The sequence below is a fragment of the Phycodurus eques genome, chromosome 6 (assembly GCF_024500275.1).
Source record: "Phycodurus eques isolate BA_2022a chromosome 6, UOR_Pequ_1.1, whole genome shotgun sequence".
Taxonomy (NCBI): domain Eukaryota; kingdom Metazoa; phylum Chordata; class Actinopteri; order Syngnathiformes; family Syngnathidae; genus Phycodurus; species Phycodurus eques.
In genome coordinates, this window is record NC_084530.1 from 18,996,281 (window position 1) to 19,019,927 (window position 23,647).

Here is a 23,647-nt window from a genome sequence, read left to right on the forward strand (position 1 = left end):
TTAGAAGAAAATTAGAAAAATAATTTTTAGAAAAAAATCCACATAAATAAATAAAAATTTTCTATTAAAACAAATGAATAATAATTTATTTGACTGGTTATTCATTATCTTTGTCGCCAGTGTTTCTCCTTTTTTCTTTTTGTAAACTGAAGGACAGAAAACTGTTTTTTTTCAAAATTAAGTTTAAATTGATTTAATTTACACAATATTTGTGGGTCTACAACCTTCCTGGAAGTTGCAGTTCATTTACTTAACATTGACAAATTGCCTCAAAGAAACCACATTATAAAACAAAAATGAAATAATAAAAGTCATTTTATTTTTCTACAAGAATGAAGGCACTCGTCTTTTTGTCTTAATACCCACTTTGATCGGTCATCTGTTCAGCTAGCAAGCTACTTCCTGTGAGCAGCAAGATGCCTGAGTCTTTGCTTAAACACGTTACACGCCAACAAAAGTGAATTTAGTGCTTGTAAACCGTTTAAAATAGATATTTAAAATAAAATCTTGGTCCAAAACGCGACCTCAGGACACTTTGCAGACTTGTTTGGATCGCTGGTGACTCTTCAAGCCTATGGAGCAAACAGAAAGATAAATATTATTTAAATAAAACATATCTACATCTCAGTCAGGACAATTGCATTAGAATTTGAACAAGAAAAAATACAAGTGAGGTTGTATGTCATGTACTTCTGATTCATATCTGTATAATATGAAGGACTAGTTGAAACACAATGAAGAATTTGGAGGATAAAATATAGCAGTAGAGAAAAAAAAAACCCAGCTGTAATATAACAAGATTTACAAGAATAAAAATGTAATAAAAATGAGGGAAAACATACAATTTAATAAAATAAAAAATATACTGGTCAGTAGTCATTTCAAATAAATATGAATAAAATAAAAAATAAAGTGAAGTGAAAGTTGACGTGAAATTCAAATAATAAAATATAACTACTACTAATATTTAAGAAAAAAATCTCCACACTCCTGCTCAAATGACAGGTTTTTGTGATCTAAAAAAAAAAAATTAGACCAAGATAAATTCTTTCAAAACTTTTCCTATAACCTGTAGAACTCAATTTATTTTTTTGTTGAAAAACTTTTTGAGGGAAAGTAAAAACTAAAAAAGTATGCACACCCACTTATAACTGGCAGTGAGGCTCTGTTCAGAATTTACCAATCACATTGAAACTCATGTTGAAATGGGAGTCAGCACACACCGGCCACCGTTTAAACTGCATCTGAACAACTCCAAATAAAAGTTCAGCGATTCTAGTAGGCTTTTCCTGACATTTTTGTCGTCACATCTTTAAGCACATCCCATATGGTCACCAGAGAGCTTCCACACGGCTTCCACAGCATTGGGGGAATCTCATTGCTCAAAGGTATCAGTCAGGAGAAGAGTACAAAATAGTTCCCGATGCATTACATATACACGGAACACGATGAAGACGGACGGTCATCACAAGTGGCTGAACGTCACTTCAAACATTTTTTTTTTTTTTTTTTTTTTTATACAACAAAAACCTGTCATTTGAGCAAGGGTGTGTAGACTTTTTATCTCTATTGTAGGACTTCCTTTCGTAATCTAACCTAACGACGTCATCACTCACTTATGGTGTCTTGCGTAGTGTCGACCGTCTGCACCAAGTCCGTCTGGGGCCCGAGCGTGGACGGCCTCTTGAGGAGCTTGAGCTTGTTGGGGGGCGACTTGACCCTGACCTCCAGGTGGTCCCGGCTCCCGAGGTGTTCTGTGGACTCTGCGGGGCCAGGGCTGGACCTCCCGCTGTTGATGGACAGCTTGCTGGACGACAGCCTCCTGGAGATCTTCTGTCTCAGCGTCAGTCTCTTCTTCTCCTGCGGAACGGCGTTGGGTTTCTTGATGAATTCCACAGGGGCTTCCGAGGCCAGCGGGCTGAGGCGGTCCAGCTTCTCGCTACTGGTGACCTGGTCCAGGGGCTCTGTAAGCCGCAAGAGCTCAGATGGTCTAGTGGGCCCTTGCAGGGACCTGGCCGGGTGCGGGATATCCGGGAACATGAGGAAGTACTTGGGGTTGTAGTACTTGTGAGCGGGGACCTCGATGTTGGTATTGCGGGCATCGCCGAGGGTGACTTGGAAGCGGGACGTGGTGGCGGGCAGCGGAGGGCGTTTGGGGCCCACCTTGGAGGGCACGGTGGCGCTCTTGATGGCCGGCGGGCTCACGTGGAACTCTCTGAAGAGGTCCAGCTTCTCCGACACGGCGTAGAGCTCGCGGAAGTCCTGGTCGAAGAACTCCACCACCTGGCCCGTCATCACCGTGATGGTGTTGCGGTCCATGCGCGACGTGCACCACGAGAAACTGACACATGGGAACAACATGCAAGTTAGTGGGACATCATTAGGTTTACACTACATGACATTGCATTGACAGTAATATAAGCATACTTCTTTAAGGAATGTTGTCATTAAGATACACTCATTTTGTGAGAAATTCAGGAAAATGTCTCAGAAATGTTTGTGAATTGTAAACTGATTAAAAATGATTTCAAAACTGTAGTCGTTTATGACTCTCGGTCAATACAAATGCATAAACGTGAGGGGGGGGGGGGTTTATGATATATAATTTCTAAACATCTTTTAGTTCTTCAAATTATGCACGTTTACAATGTTTTAACATCATTTACAATTTAAACAGATTAGAGGCTTATTTTGTTGAATGATCTGACATTTTGTGCTTCTAATCAGCCATTTTGTATCTAAATAAAATTTTTCATGGTTCGCAAAAACAAAATTGTTGGTGTGTGAAGCTATATTTTTGTTGCATAAAGGTAAGGCTGGCTGATATGGCCTTAAAAAACAAATAAAAACAATCTCAAATTCTTTATCACAAAAATCCTATTTCAGATGTTTTTTCCGCCCCTTTGCTATGAAAAAATAAAGCAAATGACAATCAAACCAAGTTGAGATTGTTTTTCTACCCCCTTTCTGGGATTTGCTTTCTATCTCCTTATATCAAACAGGTTTTTTCACCCAGCACGAACTTAACTGACTTCGTGATTGCCTTTCCCCCAGGCTCCATTCTTGGTATACGGAAAACAATGTGAAAATTATTCCACTTGTGTTACCTGTTTCTTTGTTCCCTTAGATGCTTTTTTTTTTTGAAAAATAGAGGGGTTAGAAACGTCACTAAATGTAGTCACCAAATTGCTAAATTGGCAACACTTAACTTCAGATTCTGATTCTGACTTTGGTTTTGTAAACTAGCTCTTCTCTGTTTGCAACCATGATGTTAGTGTGAGCAGTGCAGGTCAGTGAGGAGGCCAGAAACATTTAAAGAAAAATCCTGACATATAAACTGAAATTAATAGATAAAATTGATTAATCGCCAAGCTTCACAAAAAGGTAATTTTATCACAGAGCCATTCATTTAGTACATTTCCTGACACATTTCTACAATAGCATCATGAGCATTCCATTTAGTAATTATTAATTACTGCAGTTGATTGGCGCATATGCTTGTTAGCGGGGAAAATCAGCGCAATTGCTCACATTGTCATAACTAAAGCATTAGAGCAGATGGGATACATGGGATTATTCCGACGAGCACGTTTTTAATGAGGGACTTTGACACGTGGCCTTTCCTTCTCCTTTTGCTTAATGAGTTTACCCAGCTGACACTTTGACAGCGGCGGTAGAACTGATGCCGCTTGTAATTTGATCGTGTCAATCACTGAGTGCTAATGACGCTCTGAAACGTAGCGTTTAAGCGTTTAAAAACTAGAATATCGAGTCGTGGGGCAGGTTGCTGGGTGTGGAAGCGCAGTGAAATTAAGAAGGCTGCAATCACTCTTTTTACTTATTTGTTTGAACTCCATTTGCTCTAGGTGGAATCAGTTTGACTGTTTATGTTAAATAACACAAAAGTTTTTTCTTCCTGGTTTTTAATAGTGGATGTTTTCTTTTAAAAAATGAGTTTAAGGGGGGTTTAGTTTATTGTCGCTGTCCAATATAAAGCATGTATCTCCATTTTTCTTTTATTGAAATCCCCAAAACAACGCTTTGCGTTCCAAGCGAGTCATCAAATTTCGCTGCCATGCTCCACCTTCATGCAAAATGAAAAATGTAATTGTTCGCAATGTCACCTCTTTGTCTGGTAAACATGATTTAAATTGGTTAAGAATCGGACTAAATTTCTACGATTAGTTTATCTCTGAAGGACGTCTGGAAAAATGGCCAAAAAGACACTAAAATGGCTGCTTGATACCAAAATGGCAGACTTCCTGTGTGTTTTTTAGGCCGGGCTTCGTATAACTTTTTGAGACTTTAGTCATGATAGACAGACACATTAGCCAAACTTCATATTGCCAAGTGAAACTGACTTTGGGGGCTTTAAACCCCCACCACCCCCCCAAAAAAAACATGACCGAACAAAACATACATTTTCATCAAGAGGAACAAATCAAACCGTTCCGCCATGCTCAACCCACATGCATCTAAAATTCAAATGGTTCGCAACTTGGTGTCGTTCCTCTGTCTAGTACGTACGGTTCAAATTTGCTAACTATTGGACAAAATCTGTGCGTCCAGTTAGTCTTTGAAGGACACCTGGAAAAAGGGCCTTAAAATGGCTGCTTCAAAGTAAAACAGAAGACTTCCTGTGTGTTTTCAGGCAGGGCTTCTTGAGACTTTTTTTTTAGTCTACTCATGATACACATACCTGCCAAATTTCATATCGCTGAGTGATACGGTCTTCAGTGGCTGCTTTAAAAATAAATAATAATAATAATTTTAAAAAAAAGAGTGTGAACGCGTTTGCCACTTGTTTCTAGGCAGAATGCACAAGGCTCAAACATAAAGGCTGCGTAGGCCAATGGGAAATCGATTCCAATGAGGGGAAAATTGGTTTCTCACCTGTAAGATCCAAAGACCACCTTGTCTCCATCCACCAGCATGTACTTGGAGCACATGGAGCCAGGAAGTCTGCCAAATGACAAGTTGAAGCCCACCCCCCTGAGTGTTCTGGCACGAATGTTCTGCAAATCAGAGTTGGGGATTACAAACATATTGTCACGTTAATACACAGAAAGGAGTATTGTTATCTATGTAAAGACAAAGTTTATTCCCGAAAACAACATGTCACTGACTCATACTGTCACAAGATCAAATAGCTTCAAATGTCAGCCTTGGGTTGGCTCGGTGTCCTGCATTTCTGTGGTAAAGCGAAGCAAGACCGGGAATGTCTTTGAAAATAAACACGAGCAGCAAGCGTCCACTGTAAACCAAATAACAATTGGCAAATCAGTGAAGTTACAGTGTTACTGTTACAGTGAAGTCAATCATGATGTCATAAGTTTCTGAACCTGTATTACGCAAAGGCACATATTTAACATTAAAATAAAAACAAAACAAACATGTTATAAGTATATATATTGAAAAAAAAAGATTAACTATATAGGAGGAAGCTGGTCCAAGGCAGCGAGGATCTACGGGACCAACCCGGGTTCTACCTTTGACCACGGTACAGCGAGGGATCCTGGTTAAAGTAAGCCATTTTAAACTAAAAACAAAAATGTTTCCGGACGGAGAAGCGGGAGCCAATTGAGCCAAAATGCACCCGCACACTCTCTCCGGTTTAATAGATCATTGTCAAACAATCACGTTGAATTTTTCATTCATTTCATTTCATGTTGGCTGCATTGGTTTTGTTTGTTGTTGTTGCTTTTATTGTGTAAAGCACTTTGTGCTACATTTCAATGTATGAAAAGTGCTATAGAAATAAAGTCTGAACAGTAAGTCACCATTTTGGTTTGAAGCAGTCATTTTATGTGAAAGCAACTTGGGAATTCGTCCAAATAAAGCCCGATCTGAAGCAAGTATCTAACGACTTAATTACCTCTTTGAGGTCTTCGACATGCCCGAAAACAAACCAGTTTTTGCAAGTATGTGTATCCTGGTGAAAATATTTGTATTTTATGGGTCGCACCAATACTCACTCAGTAGTGGCGCCTGGAAAGTCCCCCGAAAATTTTAATAAATACAAAAATAAATTAAAAAATAGCCCCTATACCAGTTTCACTGATCATCACGAGCTAAGCCGCCATTTCGGGTCACTACTTGGGAATTCTCCCAAATGAGACCCAATCAGAAGCAGGTATGCTGCCATTCTCTCAGTATTGCCCCCTGGGGGAAAAAAAAAAAAAAAAAAGCCTCCAACTTCAGTTTTACCGGTCAACATGAAATTTAGCGGAAATGTCTATCATACTAGGATGCACGGAAAAGTCTCAAGGACCATTGCATGAAATTCAACAGGGAGTTGGCCATTTTGGTTTGAAGCACTCATTTTGGATGAATTTCAGGGCTCAGACTTTGTCAAACTACTACTAAGTGAATTTGTCTAAATGGGAAGCAGGTATCCTAAACAGATGGGCAATGTTACATTGCAAATATTTTTTTCCCCCTATGCTACACAATAAGGGTGGCCTAAGGAGACCAATATTGGGCTACCCATTGACCATCAAACCGCAAAAACAAAAAAATAAAGCAGTTTCATATGAGATTTTCAGGTTGTCGCTGAATAAAAGTGAAAATTCCACACGTGCGTTGACATTTGTCCCCTAGGTGGGAAACGGTCTCATCTTACCCGCAGGTGCTGGGCGCCAATCTGCAGCCGAGAGCACATGTCCAGGAAGTGTGGCACGCCATTGTTGTCCAGCAGGATGTAGATGGGCACCGAGCGGCGCCAGGCGGCGTCCATCAGGTCCTGCAGAATCTGGAGGTCCGTCAGCAGGTCCATCACGATGGCGATCACCTGTTATTGGGGGGGGGACGACAACACTCCGCTTAAAGCTTGACAAAGCACATTACAAACTAACAAACAAAATAATTAAGGATGACGTATTGGTGTACTGAATGTTACAAGGTTTGGAAATAAAAATGGCCAATTCAGCGCAAAATGGAGGACTTTCTGTTTGCTTCACATTACAGGAACTCCTTGTGTATCTTTAATAGTGAGCAGCATAAATGAGATCAGCTACCGGAAGGTGGAAGCAGGGCTTTAGTCGCAAAATAATAATAACTTAATAATAATTTTTTTGCCTACATGGAAAATGTTAAATATTTGGAAATTTTGAGTCTGATGAATGTCTAGTTTGTTTTTAAGAGTCAGAGTTTTTGACAAACTTGTGTTGGAATTATTTTATTGTCTTCTTTTCGGAGAGTCGTTGAGAAATTGTTTAAGGAAATGGATTAATCTCGAAAATTAGATCAAGACTGTGATGCTTGGGGACTGTAAATGAAATGTCTTGTTGTATTGTGTTAATATGCGGAATCGGCAAAAAACAAATCTGATTAATTGGCTGGATGATTTTATCGGCCGATGTTAGCCCTTTTCAAAATAATCATAATCGGCCAATAAAAGCGGCGGTTCAATAATCGTTGGGACCTCGTATTAACTGCACCATGATGTTACACTATTAGGTTAACATAAGTGCAAGCACTGAACTACTAAGTAGTTCAATTAATGCAATGGCTCCTCTTGCCAGTTTTTCCTAATAACTGCCTCCGTGAACAATCGAAATAAATGGCACATATAGAGACAGACAACCATTCGCACTCACACCGTCACTGAGTGGGATCTGTACCCACGCTGCCCGCACCAAAGTCAGGGGAGTGTACCATTACACAATCAGTGACCTCTACCTAGTTATGATAAAAATGAAAAGAATGACTAGTAATAATCCAATATAAACCATTTGATCATTTACGCGCACAACGCATGTGTGGTAGATAATGTTACATTTGTTATTTATGACAACCGCAATCTTGAACAACAGAAATAAACGCTAGAGCTAAAAATAATCCAGTTTAAAAAAAATATTCCATACCACGCTTACCCGCATGCCGACGCAACATACAACACAGGTCATAGGATTGTCCCATTACGTTCCTCTTGCTAGTTATTAACGACAAATGTCATCTTGCACAACAGAGATAAAAAGAGCTACAAAGAATCGACTCAGAAGTCGAATCGACTTAGTGCACAGCACAAGCACCATGAAAATGTCATATGAGTTAGTGTGACCGCTTCTCTCGCATGTTATTAATAATAGCCCCCACCTTGCACAACAAAAAAGAACAGAAAACGACGAGAAATAATCAAAAAAACTTCACAGCATTCAGAATGCACCTGTCATTAATGTGATTGCTCTTATCTGCAGTTATTCATGAGGACCGCCATCTTGCACAATAAAAATAAAGAATCTGAAGTGAGAAGCCCAAATAAAAATAACATAGCCTTGGACCGCACATTCTCTTGTGAATGAGAATGAGTTAGTTTGTCAGCTCTGATTTCTATTCAGCAGGCCTCACAATGCGGCATCTTGGCTCCGCTGAAAATGTTTGTGGTGAATTTGATCTCACACATGGAGTGAGGGCCCAAAAAGTGCTTTTGTGAGTTTGCGTTTCCCTGAGTGGTTGCTCAGCCAGGGACACAGCACCACTGACTCATTTCTTCCTCCTGCTGACACACTCAGCATAGAAGTGGGTCACTCACAGGGTCGTTTCACCGCCTTTTATTGTACAAGTTAATTAATGTTGGAAACTTCTTTCACTTCTCCCCACCAAGCACTCAGCTAGAATTTTAAGCTGGGTTTTATCTGCAAATGTACTGTTTATGCGTCCTCCACCTTGTTCACTGCTTCCCCTCGGAGGAGTTACAACTGGAAACTTTGCTCTTCGATTGAACTCATTGCTGACAGCTTCTTGCTTTCCTCAAAAGGAGCCGTTCGCAAACACTCACCAGCCTTAGGTACGTCAGCACAATAAAAAAAGCTGTCTGAAGGCGCCTCCAGTGTCAAACATTAGATCCGTTTCAGGAAACTAGCGGGCCTCCCATTTTTAAACAACTTTCTTCCAATAGGAAATAATGTAGAATAGTCGTGGCCACTCTAGTACAAGAGCCCGTTAAACAACTTAATCACTGTTATTTGTAAAACAACAAAAAAAACTCTTAGTCTTAACATTAATGACAAACGTCAAAGATGTGATGCAAAGGATGAGTTGTGTTCTACATTTCATTTTATGACATTATCAACTGTCATAACTGTAATAAAATAAAATAAAATAGAAAAGCTAACCACTGTTGATAGAATTAAACACGTTCCATAATCTAGGCGTAGTTTCATGCACCTCGTGAATCTCATTTTTTTGACATTATGAATTGCCAAGTATAAAAACAACAACAACAAAGATCAGTCTACCAACCAAAAAGCACAAGTAAAACAGAAAGATGTGCAGGTCATCCTCTGATGCTCGCTGAACTGAGTTCTGAGCGTGACTTTATTCATTTGTCATAAGGGCTGCAGCTGTCGAATACTTATATTATATATACTTATATGATGTTAACTGAACATTGTGACATTATTAATTGTCATACAAGTATCAAAAAAAGGTTCATCCAAGGTCAAATAAAAACAGAAAAAAACTACAATAAAAAACAGTCCACCTTCATTTTTTGGGATGTGGGAGGAAACCAGAGTACCCGGAGAAAACCCACGCAGGCATGGGGAGAATATGTAAACTCCACACAGGCGGGGCCACAATTTTGACCCGGGTCCTCAGAACTGTGAGGCAGATCTGCTAACCAGTTGCCCACCGTGCCCCCTCAAAAGAAACCCAAAAGGAAAAAACAAAACATGCGCCATTATCATTTAAAGCTTGCTGAACTGAGCTCTTGTGTGATATTACGAGTAGTAATTGTAAAAAGAGCTAAACCACCACAACAGAACAGTCCAGTTGCGATCGATTAAATGCCCTGGGAATTAAATGGCCTGGAGCAATTGAGAATAATAATAATTAACAGGAACAAGGTTAACCACTGTAAAATAGTACAAGCCCCCCGACAGATAAAGTCCATGTACCAAAAAAACCCCAAAAGCCAAAAAAGAACTCAAACGCGTGCAGTCAATCCTTTGATTCTCGCTAAACCGAAACTCCTACGTAACATTATTCATTGAAATCAGCCAATGTTAAACAGAAAAACCAGAAAACCAGAAAACAATCTACCTCCCGAAAACGCCACAAAAAGAAATAGTGAAACATACGAAACTAATTCTTTGAAGCTCTATGAAGTAGACTTTACACCGATTTTATCGGCCTTATCTGTATCGGCCGATAATTACCATTTTATGCTGATCGGCCGATCGGCTTTAATGTCATAATTTGCCGATCCGATCAATGAAGACATTTACTCCGCGTCGCTATCGTCGTGCACAGTATATTTGAATCCAAAAGCTAGTTTATTTTTTAGCCTTGTCGCGTGTCTTTTGACGTAGAGCTGTAAATATCTGATGGCCAAGAAAGTTATTTAAAAAAAAAAAAAAACATGTCAGCGGTGTGAAACAGACAACACGTCTGAGACAGACAACACGTAATGCCCGGATCAGACTACAAGACAAATTTGCTCTTTCACGATTGCACTATGTCAGATTACTACAATAAAATCTTGTATTCCGATACCACCGCATCACTTTTTTACGATCATTGGGCTTTCTCTTGTCAACTCAAATGCGACCGGATACACTCGTTACCGTGGTGATGACAACAAGAGTGGATCGCATCGACTGTATTATAAGGACAAAATTGGGAAAAACGTGTGTTGGTGGTCACCGGTGATCAGGACAGGAGAGGACATTTGTTTAAGGCTTGCTTGAGCTATGTTCACGTACTTTTAATACGATACAGCTCGCATGCAGGCAACAAAAACATTATATAGCCTAGCAAGCTAGTGCTAGCACTAACGGTTGTAAGTAAACATGCCGGCGTTCTATCGAATCATGCTATAAAGTTTCGGTGTGGGTGAAGTAATTTAACTACACTAAGTTAGCACCCATTATTTCTGTCATGTAATGTTGGTTTGACCTGACTGATTAGAATACACGATCTGACTAGAGCAGTGATTTCCAATCTTATGGAGCCAAGGAACATATTTTACAATTTAAAAATCTCATGGCACACCAACAAACCAAAATGTCACAAAAAGTGGATACATTAATTACTGTATTTACTTCCTGCCATCTCATAGAAGACCATTCATTTGTTCTGTCTGTCACTATGCCTCACTGGCATAAATAGAGGAACAAAGATACATTATTTATTGTAAATAGAATTTTTTGAGCAATTAGGTACACAAGTATATACAGTAAATGAACAGGTCATTTAAATAGACACATTCCTCCATCTTGTGATGGGATCGGTTATCGTTTTTTTTTAAACTCGGTGATCGGCCCCAAAATCCTGATCGTGTAAAGCCTACTATGAAGTGAGCTTTGGTTTACAATAAATGTCACGGTATGATTTTGGAGGAAACTGTTGACAGATATTATGAGGTCATAGGTCTTTCCACTGTAGGACAAACAATATGATGCAGCAGTTGTGCACCACAAACAATAAACTGTGTTCTGTCATGTCATTTAACAAGGTCACAATCAAATTAACCACAAAAACAATGTCGATCAACCAGTTGAGCAGCAAATGTACTGTACTGTACTGTATTATTCTTTCATATCTACTTTTACACACATTATTGTTGAGTTGACAAGTCTGAGCTAGTGTAGACTCTGAGCATTTTTTTTTAAGTTTTGACACCCGCTTGCTAATATATTATGTGTGCATGTCAGGACGCATTTCAGGCTGTCCAACACATAAAAATGACTGGTTAACGTTTATTGAATGATTACACAATTCAATGATTAAATTCCAAGACATTACTGCAACTTGTCCATGTGGGTTAGTTCCAGTGGTTGTCTTTATTTTTATTGTGCAATGTTTTTGGGGGGAGGAATAACTGAAGAGTTGAGCAAGTTATTTATTTCACGCATACATTTATTTTTATTTTTTTTAAAACTATGGATTATTTGTAGTCTTTTGATTTATTTCTATTATGCAGGGTGGCTGTTATCAATAAATGGCGAGGGAAGAGTTTGCATAATCATTTGACACGGATGTTGTGCTCATCACAGTGACTTTTTAAAAATTAATTATGGATTATTTCTAGTCTTTCTGTTTATATCGATTGTGAATGGGTGGCCCTTATGAGTAAGTGCCTAAAAGAACATTCTAACAATCAATTGACAGGTACTTACATTGTGTCCATCAGTTTTTTTTAATTTTCTATACAGTGGTGCCTTGAGATAAGAGTGTCCCGACTTTCGAGTTTTTTTTAGATCCGAGCAGTCGTTCAGACAGATTTTTTGCTTTGAATTGTGAGTAAAAAAGTCCGATGCGAGCGCTGTATCGGGGGTAGTGAAGTCAACTCACTTCACAACAAGCAGCAGTTTGGCAGACGGTGACAAATTCTTCTAAAAAGAGGTTTCAAGCTGTGTATTGCCACACTCAGTTGCTGTTCTGTCAAACTAAACATAAAACAAAGAGAATTACAGGTGCATTTAAAACAGTAAAAAGTAAAGTCTGTTGAGCCTCATGCTCACAAACAATGCCAAACGCATAGACGGGCTAACGAATCGTTAGGGTGTTTTAACCCTTTAAGAAACGGATATTTCAACACAAACGGTGGAGCAACACATGGAGACAGACAATACAACAACACTCACAGGCATATACTGTAATTCTTATCCTCTACATAGAACGACTAATATTACTACAGCTTACTGAGAAGCTGTCACTGGAGCCATATATCTGTATGTCTATATTATTTCCATTTATTTCAAGGGGGACAAAAGTCTTGAGATACAAATGTTTTGCATTACAGAACCAATTAAACTCTTATTTCAAGGCAGCACTGTCTATTTTTAGTATAGATCATTTTTAGTCATTCCATTTATTTCTATTGTGCAAATTGCCGGTCAATGTGAATAGGAAAAGAAAGAGTGACCGCATTCATTATAGGATACGAGTGTAGTGCATTATCATGATATGCCTATGGGTGAACATTATTATTATTATTTTTTTTTAATTTTTTTTTTTACTCTGAATCATTTCTCGTTGTTTGGTTTATTTCTATCATGCGAAGTGGTGGTTATAATCTGGGGATGAATAAGGATATCCTACATCTTACCTAAACTGGTCAGAAGACCTATTGCGTTAATCTTGACTAATCTTAAAAACCCTGAATTATTTATACTTGTTGTTATTATTTCTATTGTCATAGGTGGCGAGAGAAGCGATCACATAAATCATTTGAAACGTATATTATGCTTATCGACTCTTTTTGGACAATGTACTATTTCAAGTCATTCTGTGCCTCGACTAGACAGATCGCCCGTTGATTAGTCAGCAGTAAAGGCTCCGCCTCCTCCCTGTGATGACGAATGAATCGAAAGGGAAACAAAAACAGACCATTCATTAAAAATATTGGCGATTACGACAATAACAGTAAGGTTAGGCGCTTCCACTTTTGCTTTGAAGATACATTGGAACAAGTGACCCAATTGAGTTTGCTCAAAGACGCCATCTTGCTGACAATGCCCCACTGCATCGTCAGCAAGATGATTACCTCTGCCAAGGAGAATTATGTTTATGTAACAGGTAGGGCTGAGCAATATGGCCTTAAAATAAAATCTCTGATTTTATCTGATGTTTTCCCCCTTTGCTAGAAAAAGCAAATGACAATGACATCATTCAAAACAAGTTTTTTTTCCCCTTCAGGGAATCTCTTGATACCAAACAAGTTTTCAAACTAGTCCCACCCTTTTGACAAGACATGCAAACATGATCCTTAATAAATCAGCATTTATAATGTACAACAAATTAACAATAAATGAACTGTCAAACTGCTAATGGTTAAATGTCTAAAGATTTGTAATCGACTACAACGTTCTGAAAATCGAAGTGTCGAAGTCAAATAATCGATGACGTCATTGATAATATTTAAGCACAGTACAGCGGTCCCCAACTTTTTTTGAACCACGGACCAGTTCCACATAAAGACATACAGTATTTTGATGAACCGTCATAGGGAAACACATAAAAACAAATTATTAAAAATACAACTCACTATTTCACGGGACGTAGTTTTTGCAATTAGTGTGAGCTCTGCGCATGTTTTTCTCTTCATCGAGATGGCCGCTCTCATCATGTGTTTCATAGCATGGCGTGTTGTAAGACAGGACATCGTAAGCAGGCTCCCAAAAAAATTAAGCATTTTGCTGTTTCACCGTTTCTACTTCAGTCGTGTTTGTATTGTATTTGAGGATAGACCTGCATATTTTGCAAGTGACCGTTCTATTAGTCTTATTGTGTGTAAAAACAGCGTTATAGTCCAGCAACGGCAGTAGAAGGATAAGTCTAAATTTAGTTCACTGTAAATTGGCCGATTGGAAGACAAGATGCCAAAAAACGGGATTAGCAATTAATAGACTTTAAGATTTAAACCGATTCACCACTAAAACTACATAACTCGGGTGGCTCATATGTCTGTTGTCCAAGAGTAATGTGTCTTTTTTCATGTAGAATTGTACATATGAGGTGAGGAAACCTTGGCAAAATATTTGCAGATTGAAAGCACAAAACTTGCATCAAAGGTTTCCAACATGAATAAATCCTTGCTGTAGCAACATATAAATGTTCAGCACAAGTAACACAGTCATTGTCTTCCATCAGGTTCTTTTCTTGTGGTACGCAAAATAATGTGAAAATGATTGCACTCATGTTGTCTGTTTCTTAACGGCAATTGAAACTTGCTTATTTAAAAAAGATTGGCTAGCATGGTCGAAAAGTTGCTAACTCGGCAACAACGAATGTGCATTTGTAAATTCTCTCCTCTCTGTTCGCAGACATGTTGTTAGCGAAAGCAGTGCACATCAGCAAGGACACACTCTGAACTACGGAAGCCGCAAAAAAACATTTAAAAATAGCAACCAAGACTTGGTAAAAAATAGATTTTCTTTAATAAATAAAACAAATATACCCCGTATATTAGTTTATATGTCCAAAGAAATAATTTCCCTTTTTTTCCCCCCCTTAAATAATCCAAAGCATCCATCCATGCATTTTCGGAGCCGCTTATCCTCACAAGGGTCGCTGGAGTGCTGGAGCCTATCCCAGCTAAAATCGGGCAGGAGGCGGGGTACACCCTGAACTGCTTGCCAGCCAAACGCAGGGCACATATAAACAAACAAGAATTTGCACCCACATTCACACTGACGGGCAATTTAGAGTCTTCAATTGACCTACCATGCATGTTTTTGGGATGTGGGAGGAAACCGGAGTGCCCGGAGAAAACCCACGCAGGCACGGGGAGAACATGCAAACTCCACACAGGTGGGGCCGGGGATTGAACCCCAGTCCTCAGAACTGTGAGGCAGATGCTCAAACCAGTCAACCATTCTGCCGCCTAATCTAAAGCAATAAACTCCAATTAATAAAAAATAAATAAATAAATAAAATTTCACAAAACCTTCCAGGATACATGTCCGCATCGACGTTTAACCAGCTCTTCTTTGGTCTGGGACACACACCTCTATTACATAAGGGCAACTGGGTTACGCGTTTTATTTACCTAATGGTACTCGTTCACAAATACACCCCATGCAAACATATTAAGCTCCTTGGCAGAGGTATGAAAGGCATAAAGCTTATTAAAAAAGGTCAATGTATCATAGTGTATTCCACATTACACTTCTTCTTTTCCTTTCAACATGTTTTTAAAGAAATAAAATAATAGAATAGCGAATATCTGCTAATAATAGATAGCCATTACAATTGCATTGGATTTTTATTTTTATTTTTTTAACCGAAAACAATTGTTGAATAAGCAGTGATATACACTACCACCAATAAGCGTTTTCCACAAAAAACTGTTTCTTTTTTTAAAACAAAATTTTAAAAACTGAAAAATATTTTGGAAAAAAAAAATTATTAGGTGAATCCGCGGGTGCAGAACCGCAGATATGCTGAGTTCCACACTGTATCATTCCCTTGACAATCCTTGCTGATGCTGCTTCCTCTATTTGAATATGTTGAATAAAACCAAAGAAAAACAAAACCAAAAGACTTGGTGGTTTGCTGAGCCGATGTGTCTGGTGAGGTATGCTAATGTCTCGCACAATGCAGGCAAAGTTTTGCATAATTTCAGAGTTTTCTTTTTTTTTTTAAATTTTGATTATTTGTAGTATTCAATTTATTTCTACTGTACAAGGTTGTGATTATTATGAATAGCTGCCCATCATGTGATAGGTGCATGCAGTGGTGTGCTTCTTTCCAGTCGTCACATTCATTTCAATTGTGCAAGTGGCAATTATCATGAATAATTTGCAGGGAACTATCGTATTACCAGTAACTGTAGGACATGTCTATGCTGTTGATTTGGGATTATTTCTAGGTTTTCAGTTTATTTCTATTGGGCAAGGCAGCGTTTACCCTAAATAACTTGCAAGGAACAATTTCATTACAGTAACTGTACACATACAGTACATTGTGCGTGACCCTATTTATTTATTTTTTTTACCCTGAATTATTTACAGACGTTTAGTTTATTTCTATTGTGCAAGGTGACTGTTACCATGAATAAATGGCGATAGCAGCAATCGCACTAAACCCGGTATTCATGTCCAAACTGTGCATAATGTTACAGTGGCTTACAATGTGAACAGTGGACCAGTAGCATAATGATATGAAACGTAGTGTATAATATTATTATTATTATTATTATTATTGTTGTTGTTATTATTATTATTAACCGTGCTCACCTTGCTGGACCCCTGGATGAGCCTGCGCACCACCTCCTTGATATGGGGCCCGTTGTCCTTGGGCGGGTGCGTGTGGACCGCCACCCGGGTAACCCCCTTGAAGAAGCCCCAGCTGGGCCAGCCAATGTCCAGGGCCGGCACCTCGGTGTCGGACATCTGCGGCCAGTAGGTGGAGTGAACTCCCGAGTCCGACGACGGAGACGACACCGCCTCCCTGTTACCGTCCGCGGCTTCCTCGTAGAGTTTAAAGTTGTTGTTCACCATTTTAACCTCTCGAGCGGATAAAAAGTCTTTCATGTTGTCGTTCTTGAGTCGCATTTTGAAGGCGCCGTCGCCGTTCTTGAGGAGTTCCTCGACGGCGGCGCGCTGCTCCTCGCTGTAGTAGAACTCCGGCCGGGTCTCCGGCACTTGGACGCCAATGTGGCCGTCCTCCATGCACAGGATTTGGGATTCGGCCATGGCTGGTGTCCGTCCTGTTGGCCTACCTGGCTGGAAGGAAAGTGGCGGCCGACACGTAAGAAGAGAGCCGGGAGAAAGTTACCTGAGACCGGGGAGTAGAGGAGGGGCGTGGCCGAACTGGGCTGCCTTCACCGACAAACGGAATTTATGCAGCTTCACGCGTCCCAAACTTTACTATTCGAACAAACCAACTTTTTGTTTTTTTTAAAAGTTATTTTAACTATCCTTTTAATACTTTTTTTCTTCCAGCATTCAACATGCCTACGTTGTGCCTTAAAAGTCCTCCAAAACGCTGAGTTTAAAGATTTCCAAGGTACGCACGAACACCGAACGCAACACTTCTGTGGGGAGTTTCGTTTATGTTGACATGCTGTACTTGTTTTTTTTTTTTAATATATATAAAGTATTATTACAATTGAGCAAAGTCCACGTTTATATGGGGAGGCCGTGACAAATATCACATGATTTTATGGATACCCTGAATTTAAAACAACATATTTCATTTGCCGTCACGTTTCAATGTGCAAAAAGTCATGTATTCACGCGCAATATTGAGTACAGTAATAATTCACCAACATGTCGACTCATTATATATATACAGAGGTGGGTAAGAACGCACTGCATTTACTCCTTTACATTTACTCAAGTAACATTTTGGATAAAATGTACTTGTCAGAGTAGTTTTAACGTAGCATACTGTTTATTTTTACTCGACTATTTATGTTAAGAATAAACGGTACTTTTACTCCGTTGCAATAATCTACATGCCGCTCGCTACTGTCATTTATCAATAATTGTGTGCGCGATCTATTTTTAGACTTTCGTCTTGGATTTCCGCGCCCGGCGCCGTTGCTCCAATCCCCGGTGACTACCACAGTAACTCAAATTCACCAATCAAACGACAGACGAAAGTCACATGTCCGCACACAAACTCTTCTATTGGGCTTGGCGGGCCAATCAAAATCGTGACAGCCATGCACGACTCGTGTTTACGTTACAGATTACAACAAAAACAAAAACCAGTAGCTTTAACATGCAGTTTAGTTTTGTCACTGCCCAAACGTGGATATTTCAGCCTACTTCTAACTTGAGAAAACACCTCGCGGTAAGTTGCAGATGTTTTGACTGTCTTGTTTAGGTTGTGCAAATGGCAACATTCTCTAATAGCATCTCGGTCACCTGTAAAGCATGCCATTTTGTTCTCTCTCTCTCTGTCTCGCGCACACATACACACTATCAATAATTCTGGTCAGCAAACAGCTTCTCCATTCAGTCATTTTATTGGATAAAGCAAATGTTTCTGTAAGGCCCTCTGCATTCCCCCCCCACTTAAAAATTTAAATGGTGGCAGCTGTGTGTAGACTCCCACTGAACATGAGTTTGAATGTGATCTGTTACTTCTGAACACAGCTACATGCCAGTTCTAAGAGGGAGTGCATCCATTTGCGACCATATTTATTTGTATTTATTTTATTTAAACTTTATTGGACTAGGTAAAAGAGCAGTTAAAACAGAACATCTCTCTTGCAATGGTATTCCTTGTGTGTTTTTGGACATACTTGGCAAATAAAGATGATTCTGATTCTGATTCTGATGGTGACCTGGCCAAGAAGGCAGCAAGTTAAACGTCAAGTCCAAGTCAATGACATTCAAGTTTATTTCAGTTGTTAATCTTCACCTCACCTCTCAAAAAGATTGGGTTGTACAAATTCTAGGTCACCTTAATGGTGGAAAACGTTTTAAAATGATTAATCTTGGTCAAAATTCTTCTACAACACAAAAACCTGGCATTTGAACAGGGATGTGTATAGTTTTTATATCCACTGCAGCCTTGTTCCTGTTTTTGTAATCTGCCTGGTGAGTCTAGAGTTTTGTGCTGTTGAACAAATGGAAACAATATAGTATAAGACCATTTCTTGGAGCTAAATTTGCCTTTATTTGTTATTTTACAAAGATTTTATTTTATATAGGTTGTATTTATGTTTTAGATTAATTGATATTGTTCAGGATTATCTGAATTGGCACATTCATATTTTATTTACTTATTTTATTGGACATTCATGCTCTGATTTAAAAAAATAAATAAATCTGAAGTTACTCAATACTTGAGTAGTTTTTTCACTGAGTACTCTTACTCTTTCGCCATTTAATTTCACAGTAGTTGCTCTTACTCAATCCATCCATCCATTTTCTGAGCCGCTTCTCCTCACTTGGGTCGCGGGCGTGCTGGAGCCTATCCCAGCTGTCATCGGGCAGGAGGCGGGGTACACCCTGAACTGGTTGCCAGCCAATCGCAGGACACATAGAAACAAACAACCATTCGCTCTCACAGTCATGCCTACGGGCAATTTAGAGTCTCCAATTAATGCATGTTTTTGGGATGTGGGAGGAAACCAGAGTGCCCGGAGAAAACCCACGCAGGCACGGGGAGAACATGCAAACTCCACACAGGCGGGGCCGGGGATTGAACACGGGTCCTCAGAACTGTGAGGCTGATGCTCTAACCAGTCTTCCACCTTGCTCTTACTCATGTACTGTAATTATTTGGAGGTCTACTTTTTACTTTTACTTAAGTCATATTATTCTAAAGTGACAGTACTCTTACTTGAGTACAATATTTTTCAACTCTATACAGTATAGCACTGTCAATAATATACTTTCTACTCTGCACTAATTGTGTAACAATTTCTGTCGAATAATTAGAAGGTACAGTAGAAATAAATCATAAGTTACCCACCAGTTACTCAGTGCCTGAATATTTTTTTTCACTGAATATTAATTTATTTTTAATGAAATAAATATTTGGAGGACTACCTTTTACTTCAACTCAAGTACTATTATTCTGTTACGTGAGTACAATTTCTTTGGGCTGCTCCACCCACCTATTGACTTTAGGTCCCCTTTTATTGCCATTTTCATTTTTCAGCAGCATACTATAATAAATAGGTTTATTCCCCACTTTTTACTCCTCACGAAAAAGTATTTCTGTTCAATAGTATCACGATATTTAAACTATACTTTTAGAGTTATCTCTCCAAATTATTTTAAAATACACCAGTGCTGTAATTATTTCATCCGCCACAAGATGACGGCAGAATGTAAAAAAAGAGAACTCTACACTTCAGGTATAATTAAGGCACAAAAGAGAGTAATAATGTTATATTTATAGTATTTAAGATAAAAGAATGGCATCTTTTACAGTCTTCTAGCTTGTAAATTTTACATTAAAATAAAATTATACTAATATAGTAGTAAAACCTGTGCCTGCTCAGAGACCGCCATATTATTCTTGTTTACTATTTTGCTCACTTTATTTGGCTACACGTGAGGCTTTAAAATATTAGAAACAGCTCTCAGTATGATTTAGTATACACATAACAAACATGTTAATAATACTATGAATATAAACATTTGTGAACAAGGGCCACATTTGCTTTTTAAAATTGGACAGATTGGCCAGGTAATTAGTAGATCAAGTTGAAAGAAAAAGGTGTATGCAAAATATGTAAAATTGTTAATTTTAATAATAAACTCAGAATTCATTCTAATTGTTTAATTTTACTCTGTATGAATGTTTAAATGTAACATTATACATTTTAATAGGTGTAATTAGTTTAAGTATAATTAACTGATCGCTTAATAAAAAATATGTATGAGGAAAATGTTCATTTGACAAATATATTTTCATTTTATTTTTGTACAATGAATCAATTACTCAATTATTGAATGAGATAAGTAATTACAAAATAAAATATTATAAATGCATTTCAAATTACTAATTTCAGAGGGAACATGGCTAAATTAATAGAGAAAATATGACAGGATTTTGACAATATAAATGTACGATAGATAACCAATCCAAAAAAATTGCATTTTATATTTCCTTCGGCCAGTTATAACAAAAACTCAATAGTTTTTCAAATATCAGCATGATGGTTGAGATGTAAAAAAGAAAAAGGATCATAATAATGGAAGAAGAATAATGAAAAGCTACTTTAAAAAATAAATATACAGCTAAAAGTTTAGGGACATGGAATTCAGTGTATTTTTTTTATTCTTTAGTACTATTTAATTTTAGTTTTTTAAATTTCCAGTGCATGGAAATATTGCAAAAAACAATTAGAAATATCACCATTGTGACTATTTCTGTCTTTAACTAATTTCTGTGGGGTGCAACAGCACACCTTTATTTGAGTTCTACAAAAACAAAAAGTGTTATACAGTAAATGATAAATCATTCCTTGAAACACATGATTTACCAAACTATTGAGCTGGCTAAGGTAAAGGCATCTGAGGTCCTTGAAAGTGATTATTCGCTGTCTTAATGTGCTCTACTGATTGGTGGAACGGGTAGTAAAAGGGTTAATAAATTGAGCAGGTGCTGTAAAGGCAGAATCTTTGCTTAAGTTCTTGCATTGAATCTCATTTTGTTGTGTACCTAATGATGTGTCCAGTAGCGAATATACACAAAAGTGGTTCGTTAGTTTGGCCTTCTAAACATGACGAGAGGAAACATCCTTTAATTGACTCGGGTTGGGGATAGATAGGAGCGACTATCTCATTATTCCCTCGGACGCGTGTCCAGTATTTATTCAAGAGCATGTCATTACCCTCCTCTACTCGCCCATAGCCCAGACATAATAACCGCAGCCATTACTTTAATTTGGTGGCATTGTCCTCTGGTGCCAAACAGCAAATTAAAGAGGGATCGCGTTAATGCAATCGGGGAGCCCAAGTATTCGCATCCAAGACCAAGATGAGGTTCTGCAAGCAAGCAAATGTACTTGATTTAGCACCTTAAAGAGTTCAAAAACACAGACGTTCGGTTGGCTGAAGGCCTGGGTGTCTTTGATGTTTACGAAAACGCGCACGTTAGGTTCTTGTTTACATAAACATGCGAGCTAGATGCATTAAAGACCTTAAATTGTCTTTTGTGTTTACAAATCAATAAAGTTACAGTAGGTGCACTGAAGACCTTCAATTGTTTTTTCTGTTTACAAAAACACATACGTTAGGTCCAATGAAGATTTTAAAATACCTCGGAAATGTACAAAATTGTGCAATGGATACGTGGAAGACAGAAACATTTTGGTGCTTGCAAAATTGTTAACATTAGGAAAATTTGCATTAGGTTTATTAAGGACTGAATCGTGATGCCGATAAAAAACTGTATGAAAAGTCTGTATGCTAGGTTCAATGAAGCTTCTAAATCGTCTTTGATGTTTACAAAAACACAGATGTTCGATTTGTTGAATAAACTATTATATTTGATAGTTACAAAAACCTTAAGTTTGTCAAAGATCCAGAATTGTGATTGATGTCTTGCAAAAAAAAACTGTTTGCCAGGTTCTTTGAAAGTTAAGAATTGTTATTTTTTACAAAAAGACGTGCGTTGGATTCATTGAAGACCCTAAATAGTCTTTGATAATTACAAAAGCACGTAAGTTAGTTTCACTTAAAACTCTAATTTGCCTTTGATAGTTCTGAACACATGTAAGTTGGGTTTGCTGAACACGAGTTTGCCTTCTATATTTACGAAAACACGTACGACAGGCTCATTGAGACTGTAAATTGTCTTCGATGTTTACAAAAAACAGTTTAGGTAAAAAAAAGCTAAACTGTCTTTGATATTTAGTAAAACACGTACAATAAGTTTGTTGAGGACTCAAAATTGTCTTCGATGTTTACAATAACAAACATTCAGTTTGTTAAAGACACTAAATTCCCTTTCAACATTTACAAATACACATAGGTTTGGTTAAAGACACTCCATTGTCTTCGATGTTTACAAAACTTTTGAAAACACTTTTGTTAGGTTTGTCCATGACTCTGAATTTCGACATTTAGAAAACCACATACATAGGGTTCAAGCCTCTAAATTGCCTTTGGTGTTTACCAAATATCAGTACTCAGTCTTTGCCAAGAGTCATCTAGGCTCGACAGCAGTTTCTCTGTGAACTTGAACAAAATAAGTGCTATTTTAAAAATGATGGATGGATTTACTGTATTTCAAATTCGTACCTTTCACACTGTCAGTATTGCTTGTGTATTGATTGCGAACCAATGCCAAACTTTTCTGTGTGTGTGTGTTTTGTATCTCTCAAAGCTCTGTTTAAAATGGGTGGAAACGCCTCAGCTAACATTCGCCACAAAGGTGTCATTCAATGTTAACGGGTCCGTTAACTTGGATCTGAGTGCGTGACAGTGTGTGTGTGTATGTATGTGTGTGTGTGTGTGTGTGTGTGTGTGTGTGTGCCATCTTGGCATCTTTGTGGCTCCAAGAGGCTTCAAAGTGTCTCTTGAGATGGTAGGGACAAAAAAAAGAAGAGAGAAAATGTAGGATGAGTATTCTGTGGGCAGAGTGTTTACTTCACTGGTCTGAGAAGTCTTCAAAGCATCAATTCCAACGCAATCTTTTTATTTTATTGGTGAAGGGAAGTGTTAGTGCAGTTGTAAAATGCACTCACAGCAGTAAACGTCCATCATTGGTCAACTACTGTGAA

General features: G+C 38.3%; 1 protein-coding gene across 1 annotated transcript; it reads right to left on the bottom strand.

Annotated features, from left to right (window-relative positions):
• Window positions 1-102: 102 nt before the first annotated feature.
• On the bottom strand, window positions 103-17,245 carry LOC133404152 (protein FAM83F-like). Its single transcript, XM_061679802.1, has 5 exons — window positions 16,686-17,245; window positions 6,623-6,790; window positions 4,894-5,015; window positions 1,617-2,341; window positions 103-572 (listed from the first exon to the last, which is right to left on the bottom strand). The coding sequence occupies exons 1-5, from the start codon at window positions 17,142-17,144 to the stop codon at window positions 526-528; spliced, it is 1,521 nt and encodes a 506-aa protein (XP_061535786.1). The 5' UTR covers window positions 17,145-17,245; the 3' UTR covers window positions 103-525.
• Between the last annotated feature and the right edge of the window lie 6,402 nt (window positions 17,246-23,647).

Coding starts and splice junctions, on each gene's coding strand:
- LOC133404152 (XM_061679802.1), bottom strand. CDS start 17,144: ATGGCCGAATCCCAAATCCTGTGCATGGAGGACGGCCACATTGGCGTC. Junction 6,791..16,685: donor TCATCCAGGGGTCCAGCAAG/GTGAGCACGGTT, acceptor CCCCAATAACAG/GTGATCGCCATCGTGATGGA. Junction 5,016..6,622: donor TTGGCGCCCAGCACCTGCGG/GTAAGATGAGAC, acceptor TCTGATTTGCAG/AACATTCGTGCCAGAACACT.